The 24,788-nt window shown below is 37.9% G+C and overlaps 1 protein-coding gene across 5 annotated transcripts in view; it reads right to left on the minus strand.

The window, feature by feature from the left end:
* Positions 1 to 24,788, minus strand: part of LOC109035933 (mothers against decapentaplegic homolog 4) — a 45,652-nt gene that overhangs the window by 14,970 nt on the left and 5,894 nt on the right. For 3 of the 5 annotated variants that reach the window (XR_002009298.2, XR_011899102.1, XR_011899103.1), the window contains exons 4-12: positions 23,120 to 23,224; positions 21,402 to 21,576; positions 18,885 to 19,079; positions 17,926 to 18,123; positions 16,053 to 16,290; positions 14,533 to 14,701; positions 12,946 to 13,084; positions 9,983 to 10,113; positions 8,964 to 9,143 (exon numbers count right to left, since the gene is read on the minus strand). Coding sequence is in view for 1 of the 5 variants with exons in the window: in XM_019049781.2 (XP_018905326.2) it covers positions 9,063 to 9,143; positions 9,983 to 10,113; positions 12,946 to 13,084; positions 14,533 to 14,701; positions 16,053 to 16,290; positions 17,926 to 18,123; positions 18,885 to 19,079; positions 21,402 to 21,576; positions 23,120 to 23,224 (1,431 nt within the window). In the remaining 4 variants the exon portion in view is untranslated. Of the gene's footprint in view, positions 1 to 477; positions 624 to 5,365; positions 9,144 to 9,982; positions 10,114 to 12,945; positions 13,085 to 14,532; positions 14,702 to 16,052; positions 16,291 to 17,925; positions 18,124 to 18,884; positions 19,080 to 21,401; positions 21,577 to 23,119; positions 23,225 to 24,788 lie in introns of those variants that run through there. The other 2 variants (XR_002009297.2, XM_019049781.2) reach the window with 2 other exon arrangements.

Here is a 24,788-nt window from a genome sequence, read left to right on the forward strand (position 1 = left end):
TCTAAGAATGAAACACCAATAAAAAGTTTCTTCACAGCTCAATCTTGAAAGAAAAATTCAATATGTCATTCAATGAAAGCGTGCAGGAAATAGAACAAAAATGAACCTGCTCATTCTTAGTGCGTCTCTCATGGGCAGGGTCTATCCAATATATTTAGAGACTACAGTAATTCACTCATCCAGTAAATGACTACCTTTTCTGTCATTAAGCCAAACTTATTTTAAGATCACAGCCAGCTGCAAAACCTGCCTTCATAAAATTAAAAATCATACTACTACAACTTTACTAAGTTCTAAATTTCTCTCCCCCTTCTTGATTTGCCTATTATCTTGATACAGCATGATAATATGCAAGATTCAATATGTTTGTTTTTGTATGTGTTTGTGCATCTATAACAGTATATTGAGAATATGTCTGAGTGAACAGGTCTTGCACATCCTTAGCTTCACTATCTGAATTAGACATCAACAACAAAGTTTGGAGTTACGTTTAATGAATTGCAAGCTTAAGAATAGAGTAAAACTACATAAATATTGCTTTTCAAGCTGTTTGAGTGGCAGTAAGCAGTAGCAATGGCAATATGTAACATGAAAGTTCTCTGTGGCGTGGATTCTCGGGGCTGCTGAACAAAACATAGAATCGCAGAATCCATTGATTTAAATTTACAAACATCATCAAAAATACAAAAAATTCTTAAAGATTGACATTTCAAAAAAAAAAATGAGAGAAAAAAAATGAAGGATAATCACAGTTTTTCCCCATATGGAGTTGCAGTCTAAAAATAAAAATTAGGACTGGGACAAGATATGGATTTATGAGAAATACCGGTCAGTTGGGCACCCAACTAACGAGTATTTCATTCGATTCATTGAAATGGCAACTTATGTTAAAAACATACATTTCCCGGAGGCCCAGGAGTATAACACTAGAGTGTCTTAGACAATGGACCACTGAACAAGGTGCGAATTGAAGCATTCTGATATAAGTCTTCTTATCAAAATTTCACTTGGAACACGATTTGTGCAATGATATTTATTGAAATTAGCTCCTAACTAAAATATTCGACAGTTTGGGCTATGTGAATTCAAACCTATCTCTCATGAGAAAACGAAAGTCTTTGCAAGTAAAATCGTGCATTAAACGTTGCTGTAACAGCCTCTGCAGTGCAAAAATACGGAAACCTGAAATCTCGGTGCTTCGGCTCACCTGTTGCACATTGTCAACGCGATGAACAATTTAAGGTAAGAAAGGAATGTTCCTCGATCAAGGAGTCCATCGAAACCTTTGTAGAACGCAATTTGATTCAAGGAGCCTGTTGTTTTTCTTGTGAGCGGGGAATTCAAAGTTTCCTTGACAGATGTGTGGTGTGTACATTATTACAAGGAGACCCCATATTCTACTTTTTGCCTTTTTTCCATATTTTTTTCAAATCGTAATCATTTTCAGTCAAAAAGCATATCCAAGTTACAATCTCTAATCTTTGCAACTTGGGCAATTCATTTTAATAGCGCATTATCGCCCTGTTCAAAAGCCTTGCTTCTCGACATATCTGATCTTCCTCCTGTCCCCCCTACCCCTTCATGCTTCAAAAATTTAACCCACCAAGGAGCGCTAGTGGTCACGTGGCGGCTACTAGCACTACTCGGCCCCCCACTTTTCTCATTCTGTCCTCGAGTTTGTGTTCGGGTCGGTTGTTCTCTTGTCATCCTTGTAAGAACAGCCAATTATTATTTCTTTAAATTGTAAGTGAAAACCAAGTATTGCCCTGACGGGTGGCTAAACCCATCAAACTTCAGTTTTCCGTCCCCTTTTCCCGTATTCATGTGTTTACTGCCTTTATTGTGTCGCTTGCACGCCTTTTCTTGTTCACCTTAACACAACACAACATGTCAACAACACAAATGTGTGGCGGCTGTGTATTCCTGAGTCCCTAGAAATTGCCATCATTGACATTGCGCATTGTAACATTGGTCATTTTGGTGCTACTAAAACCTATTTGTATTTAAAAAGCTTTGTTCACTTTCCATGCATGGAAGATAAAGTGCAAAAATTTGTAAGGCAATGTCTGTTATGCCAAAGATGTAAAACTAATGTACAATCATCTTATGTACCCATGAAATCAGTTGTTGCTAAAGACCTCCTTAGTGTAGTCTCTGTCGATCTACATGGCCCATTGCCAGTCTCAAAAAGGAATTTTTCCTTTATTTTTGTACTGCTAGATGTTCATGCTAAATTTGTGAAGCTGTGCCCATTACGTAATGCAACAGGTATTTTGGTTACAAGAAAATTTTTGCAAGATTACATTAATGATCTTGGCTCCCGGGCCAAGCCGATTTATCACAAACCAGTTTTCAATAGACAGACCCATCGATAAAATAATCACTCTACAAAAATTTCCGCTGCTTTTATGCCTATCGAAAATTATACATACGTCCTCTTGTAACTACTTTCTATCGTATATATTGCATCAATTCTTACAGGCCAATATTTTATGCGTGTTGATGCATAAAGATAGAAGGAGCTAATCCAGGATATCCAAACAAAACAAACCGTCCGTATAGATGCAGATCAACACCCCCCGTCGCGGTAAAAAAGAAGACCCGGTAACACACACACAAATCTATCTCCGTATGTATTTATCGCAACGACGAATCGTTTTTTTTATATGTGTCACACAACCAATGCATAATCTTCTTTGTTTCAGAGTGCAAGAAATTCCAGTTACAGATAATATCCGAAACATAATAGTCCCACAAGTCAGAGCCCCATACCTGCAAACTCAAGTGTCAGACGATTCAGTTCAGATAGTATTCCTCAGCATGAAGGGAAAAATTTCCTCCATTAATAGATCGATAGTTCAAGGATTTCCCCGACAGCTACACACCCTTCATAGACGCCGTCATCAGACAAGGAAACGAGGGAGAAATTTGGTCCGACGATAAAAGATTATACGCGCTACAATCCAAACCCGACAAGCAACAGCTTAAACAAGTAGCAAAAGCTACCTGCTGAGGGGGCGCCGCCCCCCCAGACCCCCCCTTTCAAATTATATATGTGAGACTTTGAGTATCATAGAAGTCGTGCGGCGACATGCCGAATGAAATGCCACAATTAAAATTATTGGATCAGATGATGAGCTGATAAAAGCCTTACCCAGTAATTTGGGAACATTTCTGACACAGTTTGGTTGCTTTAACAATCACTTTGATTTGCGAAATACAAATCGTTTTCACTTCGTATGTAGTTAAATTTGATTTTGACTGACTTAGTTTCTGATGGATTCAAATTCATAATATACATTTAGGTTCCAGGGAAAGAAAAATGCAGATGAGCTACACTTCACATGAATACAGATTGATTAAAAATAAATAATCCGAAGAAGTGATGGAATAATTGATAATTGTTTACTACAGTAAATACTAAACCTAGGCTTCATAGGAATTTTAAATAAAATCCCACCCATCACTAAAATAACCCATATGTATATACTCGTGGTGCCTGCTCTTGGCTCGATTTCGCTAAATGGAATTCTTTATCATCGCGGTTGTCCTTGTTGCGTGCGGGAGGAAATGAAGGCGCGCTCGCAGTAGCAAGAAGCAGACGCGCCAGGTTGCTTGCGACGCGTGAATGTAGCTTAACCTCCACAGATTAACAAACCGTCGAGCAGCCACTCGAAAAGTCCTATACCTACATAGAGAAAAAAAAGGAGGTATTTGCATCTTGAGGTTTGTTTACCCTGTGACGTAGGTCTGTACAACCTGGCCAGCGAAATCCGAAATTCGAACTATGAAAAATTGACCATAATTTCCGATTTTCCGAGGTGTAAAATACACAACTCAGCAGAAGAAAGAAAGAAAAATCGATTCGATATTTCTGGAGATAAATGTATCGATACGGACGATATAGAAACGTTGAAATAATATCGATACAATATTTTGGTCTAAAATATCGATAGTCTGGTGGCGCGGAGCGTCTTCGAGGGGTTGGGCCGCGTAGTGGCCAGTCGCTAGACGATAGAATAATCGCACCCGAAGCCCGAACCCAAATTGAGCCTCATTCGAGCGGGCCTCACAGCGGCCCGCGGCGGGGGGCGGCGGGGCTAGGCTAGCGGCCACCGACCCTCGGAAAAGTCGTAAAAACGAATGACTCAAGTTCACACGTGCAGGGCTCGGAGCATTGCAGCCAAATTGGTCTGTTTGTTATTCAGGGATAGTGTCCTAGCATAGGTTTATTTAAAAAACAATTAAATAAGAGGAAGGATTTCAACCCTGAACAATGAGACCACCGACAGCCTCTGACCCCGGGAGCCGGGACCACAGTCAGTCCCCCGTCAGTTATGGTGAGCACAGTTACTGAGATGGACCATTTTTTTTAGGGAGCGAACAAATCAAAATTTTGAGCCTTAAGTTGGTCGCAACCATATCCGGAAGTCGTTACAGTGACATTTTTGTGCAGTATGCTTCTGTGGAAAGTGCAACACTTAATGAATACTTTTGACAAATCGTGTTTTATCCGGTTTGCGCTTCAAACGTGATTTCTTTGTGGAGTGTCATACGTTCCTTTTTGAATTGAAAAACTCGTCAGATGCATTGGGTAATGGAGTAAGGCATCTCTCATTTCTTAACGCAGGGGGCGGCAAATTTTGCATTTTTTTAAAATGTAGGTTTAAAAAAAATCGGATTCAGAAAAAAAAAAATTACAAACGAGAAAGCGTCTTTCGGTGACACAAGAGACAGCACCTTTAATTAGTCGGGTTAAGGGAGAAACTAAACACGCAATTTGGCATGGAGCGGTGCAGCAGTGATGATGAGGACTTGAGATAAAAAGGAGAAGCCCTCAGCGCGGCGCACGGTGAATCGAGTCAATGAGAGAGGTCGGAAAAAATTTGGGAACTTAAAACGCTCATAACTCCGTTTATACAAGAACCTAATGTTCTACAAGCTGTTCCACTGGTTTTCTCGTGATATTTTCTTCCAGTATCACCCCTTGAACTTTAAAATGTGACGAAATAAACATCAACATTTGCAGATTTTGTCAAAAATTTCATGTCCAACCCCTCTAATTGACTCAATCCACTGTGCGGCGGTCGGCGTGAAACGCATAACGCCTACAAGACTGTACGAATACTTCACGCATTGTGCCAAACACAGTGCGGTCAGCGCGGCGCGCCGGCGGAAGTTAAAATTATTAAACCACACTTATGTTTGTTCTTGCATAATTTTTACCTTCATTTCTTACAAATGGAAGGCCTTGTTCACACATAGATAGGTTTACGGAACTTAACTTTCGCGCAAAGTTCCGTGCGAACTTTTGCTAGTAGTGAGGGGCATAGTGTCCTTTCTTTTAATTTTTCTTGTTTTGCCGGTTGAAAATGCGGGTGTGATCCCTGCGAAACGTCCCGGGTTTCTTATTATATTTTATGTGTTTCTTTTTTATTATTTGCGGCCTTAGTCCCGTTTTAAGTTGTTTCTCTGTTACTGTTTCGGGCCGATTAAGTTGTTTTTTATTGATGTTTCGAAACGAATGAGAAGGGGGCGGCAAAATACAGGTGGCCCATAGGCAGCAAGTAGGTAAATCCGGCCCATGGGCGGCAAGTAGGTAAATCCAGCCCTGTTTTTTAAATGAATTTTGAGTCAAATTTACGTGAGAAATTGATTTACCAAGATTATTTTTCTTAATTAAAATTAACTTTCTTTTTAATACAGTTTTTACGTCAATACATTTGTTCGTAATTTCCAATACTTTTTACGAAATTTTTATGTTAATTTAATTATTATGTAAATTTGACTTCCTTTTCCGAATTTTTTCTTTTTTCGCGTTTTTCTGTGACTTTTAACAATTTTAGACTTTCTTTCCTTACTCTAGTAAGGATCTAGTCGTCAGAATCTATCCTGAACGACAACTTACATTCATGGAAAATAAAGCTTTAAATGTTCCTGACCATTTTTTACCATCCAAACTCACTAGAACACATTGTATAGGTATATGAAAAATTTGAAGAGCATCGCTGTCAAAAGCTAAGTTCTCCTTCAATTTAGCTCTTTTTGTATGGTCTACGGGTAAGGACAAAACTAACTGTTTTTGCTAAACGCTTACTGTTTTTTATTCATAAAATTTGAAAGTCTCAATGAAAGCAAAGCTATGTCCAATCACAGCTAGGTATTTTTATTTTGAGACTGCACATCCCAACTTCTCCCACTTTTTCAGCCGAATTATTTTTTTTTTTGGCTAGATTTTGGTTGGTGCAGTAATGCTGATGGTTATTTTTAGAAGACTATGATAGTGAAACCTAAAGTTTCCAATGATATTTTATCAGCATAGTAAACTCAACCACGACTTCAATCATAAATAATTCCATTTAGCAAAATCAAGCTGAAAGGCACAAGTAAGGGTTCATGAAAGTTGAAGTCATAGCTCAACATTATAGGGTAGGTTCAAGTAACTTTTAACGTGTTTTAGACTTTTTTTTCTTACCGTAGACCCTGAAAAACCACTTAAATTCAAGGAAAATAAAGCCTTAAATGTTCATACCCATTTTTAAATGTCAGAACTCACTAGACCACATTATATTCATGATAAATTTGAAGAATATCGCTGTGAAAAGTTGAGTTTTCCGTAGATTTAGCACTTTCCGTATGGTCTTTAAGGTAATGACAAAAAATGCTAAATTGAAGGAGAACTCAACTTTTGACAGCGATATTCTTTAAATTCATCATGAATAAAATGTGGTCTAGGGAGTTCTGACAGTTAAAAATGGTTATGAACATTGAAAACTTTTAGTTCGATGAATTGAAGTTGTCCCTTAGGGTCCATTAGCGCTAAGGAAAAAAATTCTAAAACTTGTTTGAACCAACCCTATAATATTCTCCCACAGGATTCACTTTCAGACAGTAATAATTAATCAACATAAACATCAACCATTACTGATAAATCATCAAAGATCCTATTGGGCGAAATTCAGCCAAAAAGCACCAGTTTGGAGTCTTGACATTTTGGCCACCGTTGGTTGCTTATTTACGCTATTAAACTGTGACTCGATGATAAAGAATGCCATAGGGCGACATTCCGCCTAAAGGCACCTGTGTGGGTTCTTTACATTATGGTCACAGTTGATTGCTAAACGCTACCAAACCATGGCTAAATGATCAGAAATTCCATTTGGCGACATATGTTAACACTCTTTGAACATCTGAGGTATGAGTTCTGGAAATTTTGGCTATGCTTGGTTGCTAAACGCTACTTAACAGTAAATGTTCAACAGTGACTTGATGATAAAGAATGCCATAGGGCGACATTCCGCCGAAAGGCACCTGTGTGGGTTCTTTACATTATGGTCACAGTTGATTGCTAAACGCTACCAAACCATGGCTAAATGATCAGAAATTTCATTTGGCATAATGGAGATGTTGCATGTGTGAGGAATTTGCGATTTGACAGTTGAATCTTGAGTAAAAGGTCACGAGAAACACGATGGTGCCACTGGTTTTCTCTGAAATCATCTCCCAAGCTCAAATAAAAGCACTCAAGTTGAGGCCAAAATGAAGGGAATATCCCACCCTACCCTGAGAGTCCAAGTCTAGATCAAGACCAACTCTCCATGCAAAGACAGGGAGCTAATACATTGACAGGGCTATCAATTTATCTGGGGACTCCAAAACTGAAAACACGGCAACCCTGCTAATGTATTTGCTCCCTATCTTTGCATGGAGAGTTTGTCTTCATGTAGACGTGGACTCTCAGGGTAAGGTGGGATATCCCCTCCATTTTGGCCTCAACTTGAGAGCTTTTTTTGAGCTTGGGAGATGATTTCAGAGAAAACCAGTGGCACCATTGTGTTCCTCGCGAACTTTTATACAAGAATCAACAGTTAAATTGCAAATTCCTCGCACATGTAACATCTCCATTGGGCCAAAATGCACCGATATCAATACCTCATATGTTACTTGGTTCCTCGAAAATTCTCCTCTTGGACTTAGCCTAAAAGTGTACACACTTTTTAGCCTCCGGCAAAACCAAGAGTCTATACGGCTTCGCCGCACGACTAAAAAGTAAGTATTATTTTCTGAGCCAGCAAAAGGAGTCTTTTTTCCCGAAGGGACCACTTTCCGCTAGATAACGTACCACTCCAATGCCGAGAAAATGTTTCCCCTTCAGCAGTAAACAAAGTGCCCCCCAATAAGATTACAGTTGGACGTAACGCAGGCGCCGATGAACATAAACCCCGAACCCCCCCCCCCCCCCAGTAGACGGCATACGTTACGAGAGGCACCCCTCTCAGCACGATACTTACATAGAATTTCCACACATCATTTGTGGTAGACCCCGTGGGTCTTCTCCGCCACCAATAACAGCATCGCGCACTTACATTCGTATCTTCACCTGTAATACTAATAGGCCAACTGACTATCAACGCCCCGACCTCATCAGTGTCGAACTGTTACAATGCACGAATATCACAATCTACTAATAACCGAAAACCCCCCCCCCCCCCCATATAGCTATACAATATGTTGCCTTCCTGAATGGACATAACTAGTGTTGCTCCAAACAGCATATTTCTTTGAGGGCAAATTGTGCTTGTGTGTGAGATTTTTCCCTCTGTCATGAGATTTCAGCTTTAAGCTGAACTTTTTACGCACGTTGGCTAAAAACCTTCAACATCCCATCAATGTTAATAACTTAGTTAGGAGTTGATATAAGTAATTTTCATGGGGTGAATCAAGTTCAACGAGAAATTTTGAAGCAGGATCACCTATCAGAATGCTAAAATTCGCACCTTACCTAGTGGTCCATTAGAACTGCTCATTCATGTTTTCAGGCTTCGTAGATTTCCATCAACCTACATTTTCAGAGCTGTAAAATCATGAAGCAAGGCTCATGTTTTTGTGTGCTTACACTGTCAGATCAATAAGTAGATGGTATGAATATGGCAGCATGAGATGGATTTAAGTTGCAAACTTACCATAACTTAATTCTAGAGAAAGCTTAGAAAGGACACAATCTGGGGGAAGGTGGGATTTCATCTGTCAAAATAAGATTTTCGTCTAGAGCTGCACAAGATTCACTCTACAGTGCGTGCGCCATCAACAGGCATGGTGTGAAGGACCTCATCCAACAGTTGCAAGGCTCGGTGTAGATGGACCTAAAAAGCAAAATTAAAGAGATAATTCATTGGAATAATTAAATAAAAAAAAGTCCTAGATAGCATTTTTGACATTCTCATAAGATAAATCGCCCTCCTCTTAGGTTTTCAGATGAAGGAAGGGCACTTCTAGAGAGACCTCCTATTAAAATAAAGGCAATTGGAAGTGTGGTTCTTATATCCTGTAAGGCTCCAGGAGATATGATGCCAGAGGTTTTTATGGGAGGGGGGGGGGAGTTATCAGGTAGCTTAAACAACTTTGGAAGAGTTCTTGTAGAAAAACTCTTGCTCAGTGAGGTATGAATTGTAGATAAGCATCAGTTAGCTGACTGCTAACTGTACTCCGTGAGTTCTGATTTTTTTGATGGCTCATATAAATAATCTACTGTTCAACAACCTAATCAAGACAGCATTAAAGATCCATTTACTGTGTGACGAAGAATGAAAGTAGCTACAATCCCTTTGCATTTTAAGATGTATATAAATGTAAAAGAATCTATCAGAGGTATGGTTTGTGGATGGCACCAATGAATTGATGCACTTGAAAACTACTCTTCACATTAAACTTAATACTTCGATCACAGATGTAGAGAAAATAAGCACAGTATTACTCGTTTGGACTCATTAAATCTGAAATGTAAGGAGAGGGAGGGGCTGCAACAGCATCTATTGGCAAAGATGTATATGGTTAGAGATAGAAAAAGGAACGCAAGACAAGTATAAACTCAATTATTGATAATTTCAGGAAAGACTATTATGTTTTATGTAGACATGTTATGTTGACATTATATATGTAGACATTTTATGTTTTATAGAGCACATGTAAGGGCCGATTTTACCTCAATCCAGCATGGCGTTTCTTTGATGCTTTGGCGTGGATAGTCAGGACCCCAGCCCTTCACAAAACTTAACCTCAAGATGCAAAGACGTCTTAAATCATCTACTCCTATTCCAACTGCGGCACTTAAACCTGTGTACCAAAAATGAATTTAAATGACAAAGAATGAACATGAAACATATTAGATTCCTCATATCAACAGGAACAGAGATTTCCATCAACTTTTTTAATCTTCTCTTAAGAACTGTTCAGTATCTAATAAAAGATGAGAGTACTAACAATTTAACAACAACACGATGGTTATAACACATTCACTGCTTAGAAGCTTTGGATATAAATTGCTGCTGTCACCACAGAACACAATAGAAAACTTGTCTTTGTCAAAAGGAAAAGTCTCCTAATAAAAAGGCCCACAGAATGACTGTTAAAATTTCAATCAGATACAGGGTGATCCAGACCACCCGTCCACCATATTTTTCTCGAAAACGGCGGAGAATTGAGCTTCGGGACCAAAACTTTCATAGGGTAAATCGACCCCAAAGAATCGAATGAAAATATTTTCAGCCCCCCAAAATGGCCCCTTGGGGGGGTTTTGGGGGGGAGCCCCCCCGTTTCTCGCAATTTTCAAATGGGAAGGGTATGTTTTGACTTTGGATTCGGAATCTACGGTAAAAAATAAGAACATTTTGTTCCTTGCACTTTTTCCCTAAACCCCCATTTTTTGGAGTTATGGGGCATTTTTGGGGCAATTTTCAATTCGACGCTGTAAGCGGCCAAATCATCCAAATTTCAAAATCTAAAAATCTCCTGAGAGGAGAGGTCAATACCTTTTTATTCATGTGCCACATGACCCCTGTTGCTCCAAAATTTTGGGGGCCACGACCCCCCAAAAATTTTGGGGCTTTGGAGGGCCATGAGTCAAAAATTTCGAAAGGCAAGGGTATGTTTTGACTTCAGATTTGGATTCTACGCGAAAAGTTACGTAGAATTGATATGGCGCATGGCCTGTTTGCTCCAAATTACTGAAGAACCCCATTTCCCCATAAGAAGCCGTGTATTTTTGGACAAAATAAGGGGTAAAAAAAATTTGAGCAAACAGGCCACGCGCCATATCAATTCTACGTAACTTTTTGCGTAGAATCCAAATCTGAAGTCAAAACATACCCTTGCCTTACGAAATTTTTGACTCATGGCCCTCCAAAGCCCCAAAATTTTTGGGGGGTCGTGGCCCCCAAAATTTTGGAGCAACAGGGGTCATGTGGCACATCAATAAAAAGGTATTGACCTCTCCTCTCAGGAGATTTTTAGATTTTGAAATTTGGATGATTTGGCCGCTTACAGCGTCGAATTGAAAATTGCCCCAAAAATGCCCCATAACTCCAAAAAATGGGGGTTTAGGGAAAAAGTGCAAGGAACAAAATGTTCTTATTTTTTACCGTAGATTCCGAATCCAAAGTCAAAACATACCCTTCCCATTTGAAAATTGCGAGAAACGGGGGCGCTTCCCCCCAAAACCCCCCCAAGGGGCCATTTTGGGGGGCTGAAAATATTTTCATTCGATTCTTTGGGGTCGATTTACCCTAAGAAAGTTTTGGTCCCGAAGCTCAATTCTCCGCCGTTTTCGAGAAAAATATGGTGGACGGGTGGTCTGGATCACCCTGTATATCACAGCAGTGCCAGTTCACCCAACTGTCAGTTAATGCGGAAGAGACAATGACAGTGAAGGAATCAGAAGTTATGTGCAATTATTTGGTCCCTGCAGAATAAACGCATCATTCCTTGTCTAACCGATTGTCCCACAGTGAGTTACAATTCGTACAGTAATAGTCTCAAGAGAAAAGACTTACATATATGAACTTCCTAAACTCCTCTTTTGACCGAGTTGAACTTAATTTACTCTCTTTCATTGATTTCATTGGACTGGATTGTCTGCTATCTTTTTCAATGAGTCTCAGGATTAACGCGGAAATAGAGAGACCTATCACTCTAGTTAGAAAATCCCCAGCCATGTCCATTAGGCCTTGGCCACATGGGCATGGTTCAGGGAATTTCAGGCAAACTTGTTCCAGGAGCTTATTATAAGTTAGCTATAACTGGTTCCTCGAGGCCCCGAGTTCAAGAAACTAATAAGTCCATGCACTGAGCATGTGGACAAGGTCGTATGATTGCATTCGTAGGTGTGAAATTGGTATCAGCTAAAATATAGAGGAGGGGGGGGGGGGGGGGGGGGGCGTAATGATGGTCAACGATGGCGGTCATGAGAATTATGAGGATCCAAACCCAGTTGAGTTATTCTACAGGAATTAGAGGGTGATTTTTCTCTCTAATTAAAGTAATATTCTAACTACAGAAGACATATAGGAATCATTACTACCACCTAGAAGACTCATACCAAAAAAATAAGAAGCAAGGTGATCAATTTTGAAGTTTTGTACCACCTCTTTCTATCAAAGAAAATTAAAATTTATAGAAATGACTTTGGATCACAACGAATAAGCTGCAACATATTTAAGAAGCAAGATCCCCATAGTTTTTTCATCTCTAAATTTTTTGACTTTCCTTGATTCCAAAATAATTCAATTCTCTGATTTTTCCTGACCCTCCAGCAAAATTTCCACCCGTTTTACTTTCTTTAAATATGCTGACTTTTGCTACGCTTTGGACAAAATTTCATTGCTTATAGATTTAATTATGGTAAAAGGCATTCAGTGGCTAGTTCAAAGATGAAAAGCCTCAAAAATGAACGGAAAGGTTAAATTGTTGGTAGATCAGCGATATTTAAAAACATTTTAAAAAAAAAATTTAAAAAAAATGTAAAAGTTTTATCAGCGGTATGTTTCAGTCATTAGTAAAGGTGTCAGAAAATCCATGACTTTTCCCAGTTGCAGCAAATTCCATGATATTCCCAGTTTTTCAGACTGCCGACAACTCTGTAAGAGCTAATAAAATACTACAAACACTCACTGATAGCAGGAGCTATACCGCCAACACTATGCGGACCAGGAATGTGGCCAGCAACCGCTGCTGCTTGAGCTGCTGCAGCTGCCTGGGCGGTTGCAGCTTGTTGTTGCATTTGCCTATAACACTGCCGAAGGTCAAACACCTGGAAGATTCAATTTCACAAGTTACATTTTAGTGTTTGGAGGAACTCTACCTAAAATTTTTTCAGAGAGGATCTTTAAACATTTTGCCTCAAATTTCTGTAGATCCGAAAATTTTTGACCAAATAAGCTTGACACCGTTATGTCAGAAAAAAATAAAATTATCTTTCAGCTAACACCACCGGCATTTTGCTGGCTTTGTTTGTTCGCTCATGGGAAAGTGGGCAAGAAGACTTTTTGAACACTCTGCAGAATTGGCACCTTCACTTCCGCTGTCCATTTCTTGATTCATTTTTCCATGGGCACTATCTGTAAATTATACGAACCTATTTTTCAACTTGTTCGACTGCCCCTTCTTTTCATTTTATGACTATTCCTCTGTGCTACGGAAAAACGCTGTATGAACATTCAATAATTGCCAAATTTTCTTCAGTGAAATTTTTATTTTTAAGGAGAGTTATGAATGATTTCTCATGAAATTTTTGAATAACTTAGATTGCGAATACGACCCATGGAAAAATTAGCAGAAATATATTTACCAATGCCCCTAAAAATTTGTATTTAATAAAGGGAAATTTGGCAACACCCGAGAGTTCATACAGCGTTTTTCCTTTGCTCAACAGTATACTGCACACTGCAACTTTACACCCTTCTCCCCTCATTTTAAAATTCTCAAGAGACTACCCTCTAAATTTGAGTAGATATATCTCCCCCTTCCCCCCTTCACAAACGCAAGAAAAAAGAAGAAATTTTGAGGTAAAATAAGTCAAATGCATGACTGCAGTCTTTGATTTTCTAAAGATTGTAAGGCTTCGTGAGTTCCATGTAATTTTTTTAATTTAGGGCTTATTTTGGGTCAAAAATTTGGGTGAACATTTTTTAAGGTAACCTTGCCAAATTGGTCTTTTCTTCTATTATTATTATCATCAAATCGCCTTTATTTATTTAACATTCACAGATAAGAGGAATGATCACAATTCTTTAAATTTTTCTTGCGTAATCCTCTTAACCCCAGAATTTATTGTCTTCAAGTTTAAAAATGTGATTTGGTTAGACCAATATTTTGAACTTTTTCCAGCCATCAAAATTTTTCTTTTTTTTGATGAAGCGCTGCTTCTCTTTTTACAAAACTCCTTTGGGGAGAGTTTGATGTGGGCAAATAACTTTCCTCAACCGAGTTTCTTGAAAGTAAAGCAGCGTTTTACCAAATGTAAAAAAAAAAAAACTTGAGATGGCTGAAAAAAGTTGAAAATACTGGTGGAACAATGTACATGCAGCCATGAAGTTACTTTCTTCACAGTTTACTTATACAATTTAGCTTGAAACTATTTCATATATGAAGAGACTTTTTGTGGGGCTTGGATCCATATGAGCAAAGATAAAGAAACATCTGTGCACTGGTAGCAGAAGAAATGCTGCATTATAGATTAACCATTGATGAAATACTTGCCTTGATGTGTGCTGAGGGATATATTTTGTGTACTGCATCGCCTGGAGCCCTGCCTGCTTCTCGATCTAGGTAGTAAGACTGTACAAAAACAGAGTGGTCACTGAGACACTTGAGCCAAACGTCACCTTCTCCTCGTAGCTCTAATTCTACACCTTTTCCTATATGTAGCCTACAGAGCAAAACCAATAATTACAAGTTATAAAAAGGCAAAATTATGAATAATTTCATCATTAGTACTGTGAGTGTCTCTGTTATTCATTCAAAAATTTAAACCCATTTGAATTCAAAGGTCAATGGGCGCCAGGGCCGGATTAAGGGTAGGGCCACATGGGCCACAGCCCATGGCAGCAAATTTTGCGATTTTTTCAACTTATGTATGATGGAACGGAAAGGTATGATTCGAACGTTATAAAATTCTGGCTGAGGAAAAATTATCCAGCTTGAATGCACTTATGAGTAATAAAGATGCACAAGCACCAGAAATTGTGGTTAGCCCCGATCGACCAAGACCGAAACGAGTAATCAGAAATTTTTTTTTTTTTGACGCCTGTGAATCCTCGTCCTCAGAGTCATAGACGGAGCCAGATGAGCCACTGATAGAGAATTTACAGCAAATTTACTGTCATCAGCTGTCAATTTACAGCAAATTTACTGCACTGATTTGGAACCGGCACTTGCAGTCGAGTGCCTACATCTTAAGAGTTACTTGGCTTCAGTGAATCCAAGTACAAGAAAAAAACTGGTCGCTCCGCGTGGTCTTTACGTTATGTTGATTGAAAAGTCATTCGATTCTGTGTTTCTCAACGTCGTAATCGCCCTAAAAATTTTCCTGACAACCGCTGCCACTGATTGCACTGGCGAAAGATCCTTTTCTGATCTTAACAGAATAGAAAATTTCTCAAGGTGATCAACAACGGAAGAGAGGCTGAACCAAGAAGCTGTCCTGGCTATCGAAAACGATCTTACTTTGCTGCTTCAATTTGAGGAAGTGATAGAATTATAATCCAACATGAAAAGTAGAGAGAAATTTTTTTAGATGTAAGTATTTTCATCATTGCGGAAGCTAAAATTATTAAACTAAGTACAATCATGTTTCTTTTTTTCAATTTTCTCATTTATTTCTTTTCAATGCAACTTACAGAAGGCATGCTCTGGTTTACAGCACTTATTTCATGGAGTTAGGTTCTACACCGTGAGGAGCGCTACTGTCGAGCATTTCCCAGAGATGCCGCACAAGAGCGGCCAAGCGCCTCGTTGACGTCGGCCATTTTCGTAGGTTAGGGTTTTGTTTATACAATTTACGAGTCTGCTTTTAACGAAGTTCTGGTTATAACGAAGTTTTTCTGGGAACTGTGAACTTCATTATATACGGGCTCCACTGTACCAATAGTTTCCCTACGAACATAAGTATGATAAGATGAGCCAGAAATTGTAGTTCCAAATGAGTCTGTTGTAGGCAATGATGTAGAATTGAAAAGCACATTAAGGCATAAAGCGATTAAGTAATTCAGCACACTCACCTAGCTTTGTCACTCTGCTCAGTTCGATGTACATTGCTTAGGGCACCTAGACAAAATCTGTTTCCACTAGAAGGATCCACATAGCCATCAATGGTGACATTGGGACACGATGAAGGTACTTTAAAAGTTTCACCGACCTGAGCATCCAACTCGAAATAGGCCACTGAACACCAATATTCAGGGGCAGGTTGACTAGATAAGAGACCTCCTGCAGCTAGAGCAATGTCAGACTGAGCCCCTGAAAATTTAAGGATACAAGTTACATGGGATATGAAGATCAGGCAACTATAAATTATTTATTGATAATTTGAAATTATGGTGAACTTATTAAAAAACTGAATCTCTTACATTCTCAATCTCAAACAATCTAAGAAGATAGCACAATATTTTTTGCAGTGAAGTGGTTTCATGGGTAGCGCTTATTCATGTCTGGCTTTCATAGTTTTTTCAAAGTGAGGGGGTAAAAAGGGAATTTTTGACAGATTTTACATTTTTACCCCCTTACTCAGAGACAGAGGAAAAAATGATTTAAATTGCTGTCCCTTCACTTTTGGATCTCATGTGCTATCACAACAGGGCAGTAAGAGTTACAGTAGAAGTATGATGCAGGATGTAAAAAAGCTGTAAAATGCTCAAGAAAATAAAATGACCCTCAATCACAGATAAAGCAGAAAAAAATATGAACATAGCACTTTCAAATGATCATATAACTTTTTAATTCATTTGCTGAAAGTATGGAGTAAATGGCACTTGTTTGAAATTATACTTTTGGCAGGCTATGATGATGTAACCATAAGGGGGAAACAGCGTTTGCTGATCGATCCACTCAGCTTTAGGCATCGCCCTGATATGTGAACTTGATGACCATCTTTTTTATTGGTCAGATTTTAATCAGCTTTTTCTGCCCTTGGAAATGATTTTTTTTTAAAACTTTTTAAAGAACTTTTTGGTTTTTTCATAAGATGTTCTTATATTAGAGAAACTAAACTACAACCCTGCAAAAATTACCTGCTATTGCCCCATTTAGAGTCCCTTTATACCCAGAGTTAGGACAACTTACTTTTGGTTGGGCTGAAATTGGCCTAAAAAAAAATCCAATCCTGATTGGTTCTCGCTCATGGAGTCACAAACGAGTGCACCAAGATGGCGGTGGCTCGAATATAAACAAAAATAATGAAAATATTACCTACTTGTGGTTTATCAAGAGTAAATTGTTATTTCCATTGGTCCAAAATGAAAATAGATTAAGAAATTATTCACAAACCAATCTCATTTTCTTCTTAATTGATCAATTTGTAAATGCTGTTGTTTTTGTGTGACAGACATCGCAGGAGTCCTGATCCTTATCCCTCAATATCGTTCGTTTGGGTGCACTCGTTTGTGCCTCCATGGCCAGCCAAGGCCAGCTGCCAGTCAGCTGATAATCACGTTGTCTTAACTCTGGATATAAAGGGACTCTAGCCCCATTCAAGAGTTACATACAGTCTGACCACTAAATAGACAATCTGTAACATACTGCTTCATTCCCTGACTACTTATTTTTATTTATTTCTCGAAACTTAACTTTGAACTCTTAAGTTTATACAGCTGATTGGCATCATTTCTATTAAAGCGTGCTCATTTTAGTGACAATAACGCAAATCATTGATCAGGTTCAGTTTTAACTTATATATAATTTTTAGTTTCAATTCAAATTTAAGTCATTTTTCAATGAACCAATTAAAACATTAACTTACAGAGTGACCAATCATTCTGGTTTGGACGAACTGTGCCAGACATTGACTTTAGAATACATGAGCTATTCTTCATTCGATCACATTTACTTAGCTTATGGTCAACATTGGAATGGAACAAAAGAGAGGGTAAAACTTACAAAACGATGGTTGCATGGACTGAGTGTACGTTAATGTATTGGAACCAGTCCACGTTGCTTGAGGGCCAGGAGTGAATTGTGTTTGGGTCTGTGACTGTGTTGGTGATGCATGGTTAGAAGTTGCAGGAGGAAGCGTTGTACTACTGTTGCTAACAGAGGTTTCATTTTGGAGAGGAGTGCTCACTTGCTGTGATCTTACTGTAAAATCCATTGATGTAAATTTACCAAGGGTTTCTTAGTCAAATGTTCAAGCTAAGAGAATTTTAAGTACTTTTTATTTGTTACTACAGTACTCACTCTCTCTCTCTATTTCTTTCTCTCTCAATAATTAATTGGCAATGGGCCAAAAGATTTTCCGTTATAGAGATATTTTTGTGACATCGGGGGGCCATAATTAACATAATAAGTTTGAGGGGCCGGACAATTCTATTGTTGTGAAGAAATTTTCAGTTTAATGAGTGTCTTTACAAAGATAAAACACTGTATACAGAATACACACGAGTATCAACGAACGGCCAAAAGTACATGAATAAATGAAAAAAGTTCTGGGCATCTGAGGATTTAGAACATAAGCTCAAGAAATCTTTCTGAGAACAATTTCAAAGATATATGCTACACTCGTCCATCACCTTCTGCATTATAAAACACTTACATAATATTCATTGGTACCCTCCTCTAAGCTATTGATAATTTGATCAAAATTGTTGAGAAAAAGTAAGAAAAATATTCCCGAGGAAAAAATTTGTTTTACTTAAGCAGATGTTATTTCGCTTGCAATTTGAGTAAGGCCTAAATTATTCACATTAGCTTTATGGGGATTAGACAGAGCCTCGTAAAAACTCCAGTTGGTGGTAGGTTACGCAGCTTTAACTTCACAAAAGCTGACCGTGGTTGCCTTCTACGTAAATGCATTTTATCAGGATGTAATGAGATTAATTTCTACAAAAATTATTTTATACCTTGAGCAGTTTGAGCAGGCTGCTGTAAAGCAAAGGTTCCAGGAGTGGGGGTGTGATGTTTGACTGTTGTTGTTTCTGGGTCAATATCCATCCCTGGCGAGACTGCACTTAGGGAAGGACTGGATAGTCCAGTGCCGAAGGAATCATTAACAAGCCTTCCAGATGTGCTACATTGAAGGCTGAGGCCAGAGAGATCTATGAAAAAAGACATGAAGAGAGAAATATTATGATTCCAGCAAGTAAATATCATATAACAGATCAAACACACGGTGGAGCCAAAAAAAAAAAAAAAAAAGAAAAAACAGAAAAAAGATTTGAATTACCTACAAAATTGAAACAAGATGGTTTTTCAAAATTGTCATGGTGAATTTTGCAAGATTCTGTCCATGGTTAAAAGAAAATTGGAGATGATTGATAAAAAAAATTTGTCCCCTGTTTAATCATTGGCCTTATCAAATGAAATTACTCAAAATCTTTGGAAAGAGGGTCACATGAAATATGTGTACTAACATTCATTTTCAAACACGCTAAGAAATAAAATGGATACGCGGCATCACACAAGTGTGCATAGCTGTTTGTAAACATGTAAACAACGACATTTCTTCTCAAATTTCGTTGAACTTTTTCTTACCGATTTTTCTAAAATTGTTGTTGATACTTCTTACACTACAGCTGTTTTGAGCGACCGCTCATAGTCAGGTGTTTAAAAAATGTATAAAAACTAAAATTATGATGCGTTTTCGCGATCACGAGTAAATCGGTATCGGTGCTTGCGTTTGTGATGTGACTGATAACCCAGGTTTTCGTTGTTATGTCTTCCTTCCTCACTCCCTGTTATCATGTAGTAGTTCATCAAGGTGGGAGGAGTAATTATGGTTGTTAAGATGCTTTCTGTCTGAGAATTGAGGATGGCTTTGGTTTTGAATCTATCTATTTCGAGTTGTTCGCAAACGTTCATTTTCATTTCTTCTCTTTGAAAGGAGCTATCAGAGCAAAGCAACTAATTCATCCAAAAAAAAAAAAAACACACAAGTTATGATGTAATGCGATGATAAAAAGAACTCAGTGCTGTGGCAACATCATCACTGCATCAATGAAATGAGAGAAGACGGAAGTTGCTTATCTCCTTTGATTCAGATCTTTTATACATTGTCCCAAAAATTATTGGCAATAAGACAATTGCACTGTTCATGACTTCGGGAAAGACATTGCAATCTCACAATATTGAACATCTATGTATATGTTGCAGGCAAATAATTAAATCATGCATTTCATCAAGACCTAGGCAATAGTCAAATTTAGGAAGTTTACATAGCTTCGTGTGTTTTTACTAAGAGCTCTCGAATTTACAATATTTTGAAAGTAGGAATTCATCAAAAAACATACTATCATTGTATTTTCCTTTTCAAAACGTTCCTCATATACTTTCAACCATCAAAATCGTACAAACTCTGTACTTAAAAGATGTTGCATCTTTGGAAATGAATGTTAATTTCTGGGCTAGAACTCATTACAAAAATCATAGAGTGATGACAATGGGTCACTAACCCTTGTGTGTCTTACTTTATATTCTAAAAGTACGAGGTGCGTAGATTATGTGGTGATTTATTGCATATTTTTGGAGTCAAAATCCCGGGCGTGCCTGCTTTTAAAAAGTCAAAAGACTCCAAGAAATTTCAAACGCACCGGAATGGTTAGAAAATGATGAAAGCGATGAACTATGGAAGTCAAATCGCTGACTCCTCTCATTTTCCACTGATGATTGTTAAAGTTAAACAAATTTTAATGTGGAATTGTTGCTTGTGAACTACAGATGACACAAATGAGATCAAATTCTTTGATTCTGAAGATATAGTTTCAACTCTCGTATTGTTTTCATATACTAGGGGTAGAAGGCCACTTGACAGAAGTCGTAGAAACCTGTGCTTGCTTCAGATTGATGCTGAATGACATCATTTGGTTTGGCACGAAACCTGGGCGTTTTAAATTTGCCAAAAATTTGTGCTGTTTGAACTGCATATTTCTCAATTCCTGAATTACTTTTTAGCGTTTTTAATGTGTGCATAATGCTGTATGTGTCATTTGCCTTAGGAAAAATGTATTTGCAAATCAAAATTTGTTCATGGTTTGGTGACCCACTTTCAAAAACAATTCCTATCTTTGAGGGTAATGGATGATTTTGTCCAAAATTAACAAAAGGGTCAGAGTTTTGATTTGAGTCGGAATTTTTGACCCCTTGCTTAAGCATTGACCAAATGCCTGATTTAATTATTTGCCTGCAACATAAACTAAAGAAATATCTTGCAAAATGTTCCGTATCGCACAAAGATATGGGAAATTACAACCATTTGGTCTTGTAAGTCTAAATATACATGTTTTAAGGTTTGAGTTTCAGTCAAGTTTCAGAGAAAATATTTTAACTTGAATGTTAGAGATTCCCGAAAAAATTGCCTTGCCCTATTTCTTTCAGATTAAAGAGAAAACCAGTTATGCACAGGCAAAGTGAAACCTACTTACCAATTCCTGGAGATACAACCCTTTCATAATGGTACGGATTCACACAAACTGAATCACATTTCAGGTCAAAAGCGAATTGACAGAACTTCAAATGTTTCAATTCATTTTTATGCAAATCTGGCCATCGCCAAATTCGAGCGTAGATAACATGTGGGAACCCTTTCCTACCAGCAACCTGTAATGATTCAAGTAAGACTTGAGATAAAAATTCGCTCTATGTAAAACCTACACCAAAAAAAAAAAAAAAATGAGAGGAGGAAAATGTCAAGAGCTGCACACACACAAAAGGTTGACTTGGGCCATAACTGAATGTTCTTGTAGGTTATACTCAAATTCTCGGAGAATTACATTTACTACTTCAGTCAAAGCAAATGTAAAGCCTTTTATTCGATTGCTCACTATACCAGAGGGATTAATGCTGATTTTACTGATGTAAAATTTTTGGCTTTTGAGTTTTGCGTTTGGCCATCAAAGACATTGGAAAACCAAATATTCAATAAGTAGTTTTTTTCAGGAGCGTCTTAAAATACCTAACTTTAATATCCATGGTGATATTCAAGAGACTTATCAATATTTAGATGATCGTGAAGAGATAATGTTTTTGATTTTTCGGAATTCTAAAATTCCATTGGTGCCATTATGCTCAAAATTTTAGACAAGTTTGACATTTAGAAGGCCGTATTGAATAATAAACTATTGATAAACGTCCAGTTTCATACTGAGGCTGCTGGAAATATTTTAATTGATAAAATGGCAGATTTTGGGCAAGGTTTCTTTGTAAAATACGGTAGAATCTCGATTATCTAACACAATATGATGGTCTGGATGTCGGATAGTCAAAACCACAGATTGAGGACTGAAAAATGTCAACTCAGACTGTTTTTGTAACTAGACAGCAAAAGCTTGACCACATTTCTATCATTTTTGTAAGAAATAGTTATTTAATTAGAGAAAAATACAAAAAAACTACACATTTATTCAATTTTTCACCAAAAAACCGGTTACCATCAGGTTGTGTCAGGAAATGCCATGTTTCAGCGGTGAAACAATCGTTCCAGCTGGTAGAGGTGTTGGATAATCAAGAGTCCACTGTGCATAAATACATTTAATTGAATACATAAACATAAAAACGGACCAAGAGCATGATTCTTTCATAGCCAAATCTATACTATAAGTTAAAAAAAGTAAAAAAAGAAAAGTAAAAAAAAAAAAAAAAATGAGACACTAACTGTAACCCAGCATGGGAAAAGGACTTTGGTAGCCGCTAGCTTAACATTGAACTATTGATACAAGAACAAAGTGAGTAGTCTACGGAGATTGTGAAACAAAAAAAAACCCAAAATGTCAAGCCAAGCAGAGGTTAAACAGCTTGCAGTATAAAATGTAGTTCTACGAAAAAGTTCTTAAAATCTCAACTTGCCAGTTATAATGTGATGCAATTTCATAATTTTGATGGCATAAAAATGAACTAAACAGTTTGCGACTTCTTCTATAGGCCAAGAGAGTCAGTTTTTGGTTAAAATCTTAAAATGTGATCTTTCAATTCAACATGATTAAATTCGCTTTACTAATAAATTTTCCCACCATGAACTAAGATCTCTTCTTCCGCGGACAGTCACAAAGTCTTTCTCTTAAAAAGTAGTTCCAATGCTAGTTCTGCAAATTCCTCTATTTTGGCTCCAAAAAAGTTTGATACAGATAGTGATGGAGGAATTTACCTGAAGCCTTCCGTCGAGAGTCCTTTGAATGGTAACACATTTACTAGGATGGGACCCATTGGTGGTTATTGCTGTGATGAGGCTATCAAGTTCATCTCGTTTTTCCTGGAAATTAAAAGTTAAGGAAGTTGGTGTATTTAATTTTGATCCATAACCATGAAGTGTGCGGAAACCCCTGTTTTTAAATGAAAGTGATTATGATACTTACTTTTCTTTCATTCTCAAAGGAAACTTTTTCAGTTAAGTTTTGTGCAAAATTTAATAAGAATTATTTTTATCAGACAACAAAGTATCCATTGATTGGTTTGGTCTCTCTCACTTCTTAAAATATAGCAAGAATTTTGCACGATTGTAGATCAACACATGTTTTTAACAAGGAGCTGGGTTCACACCATTTCACAGGAAAAAAAAGCTAAAAAGTTCCAATTTTTTTTTTTTTTTTGGCTCTAATGAGTACCAGCATACGACTGAGGAGGGAGAGAGTTCAGCTCAGACAGCTTGCATTGGAATATTAAGTTGAGGTCACGCTCAGAGATCTGTAACGTTTTGGGTGTTTTCAGACCTCATCATTGTAGATCACAGTCATCAGTGATCCCACAAAATCCAAGACAGCATCGAAACAACGTCATGAATATGACGCGAGGCAAGACACAAAAGTGTGATCCATAACAAAACAAGGAAAACCTGAAAAAAAAAGATTATCACCAATCTACCACCTTGTTACATACAGTTCGGGCCATTTCTTAGTGGTTTTTCTCGTTTGTACCTCCGTTTCATCTCCAACCTGCCTGATAATAATTTTCTTCGGGTTTCCCTTGTTTTGAGGGACGGTAGATAGCGTGAGGATCATACCTTTGTGTCATGCCTTGCGTCATATTCATGACGACGTTTTGATGCTCTCTTGGATTTTGCAGGATGCTAAGTTGGGTTCACCGACGACTGTAATCTAATGATGAGGTCTAGAATAACCGAAAACGTTGGAGATCTCTGGGCGTGACCTCAACTTCATATTCCAACTCAAGCTGCCTGAGCTAAACACTCGGTTGCCACAATGCTTTAATGAAGAAAATGGAATCATTTCACAGAAAGGAACCAACTCAAAGCTGGTTCTGTCTAGGTAACGCTGCTTTCAAGATCACTGCTGAATTCACAGAAAGGAGCCACCTTGAATAGGATCTCCTCAGTGAATCTTGTTCTCAACTAAGCAAGGAAATTATTTCTGGAGGGACAAGGGAGGAAACGAGACAAGACAAGAGGCATAACCTAAGAAACAGGCATTATTCACAAGTGAAATGGCACAGTTCTGATGGCAAAAAAGTGCTTCCAGTTGCCCAGCTATGTTGAATGCCAAACGGTGAAACACAAACAGTCATATGATTGTTTTAAGAGATACACAGCTTCACACTAACCTCAGAGATATAATGGAATCAAAGAGACTTTGGTACCCTTCGGAGATATCCAAAATCCCAAAGCGAAACATACCCAATGTAAACTCAAAATGTTGGACTATAATATTTTTTTTTAAGAAAATGCTTTTGATACATTGGAGAAAATGACTGAGCTCATTCAGATCAATTAACTCAGATTTCCTGGGTTGGTTCCCTACGGGCTAATGCTATTCATCTTAAGCACATCAATTTGACCCAGTTTTTAGTGGAAAATAATGATT

The sequence above is a fragment of the Bemisia tabaci genome, chromosome 2, assembly GCF_918797505.1.
Source record: "Bemisia tabaci chromosome 2, PGI_BMITA_v3".
Lineage (NCBI taxonomy): Eukaryota > Metazoa > Arthropoda > Insecta > Hemiptera > Aleyrodidae > Bemisia > Bemisia tabaci.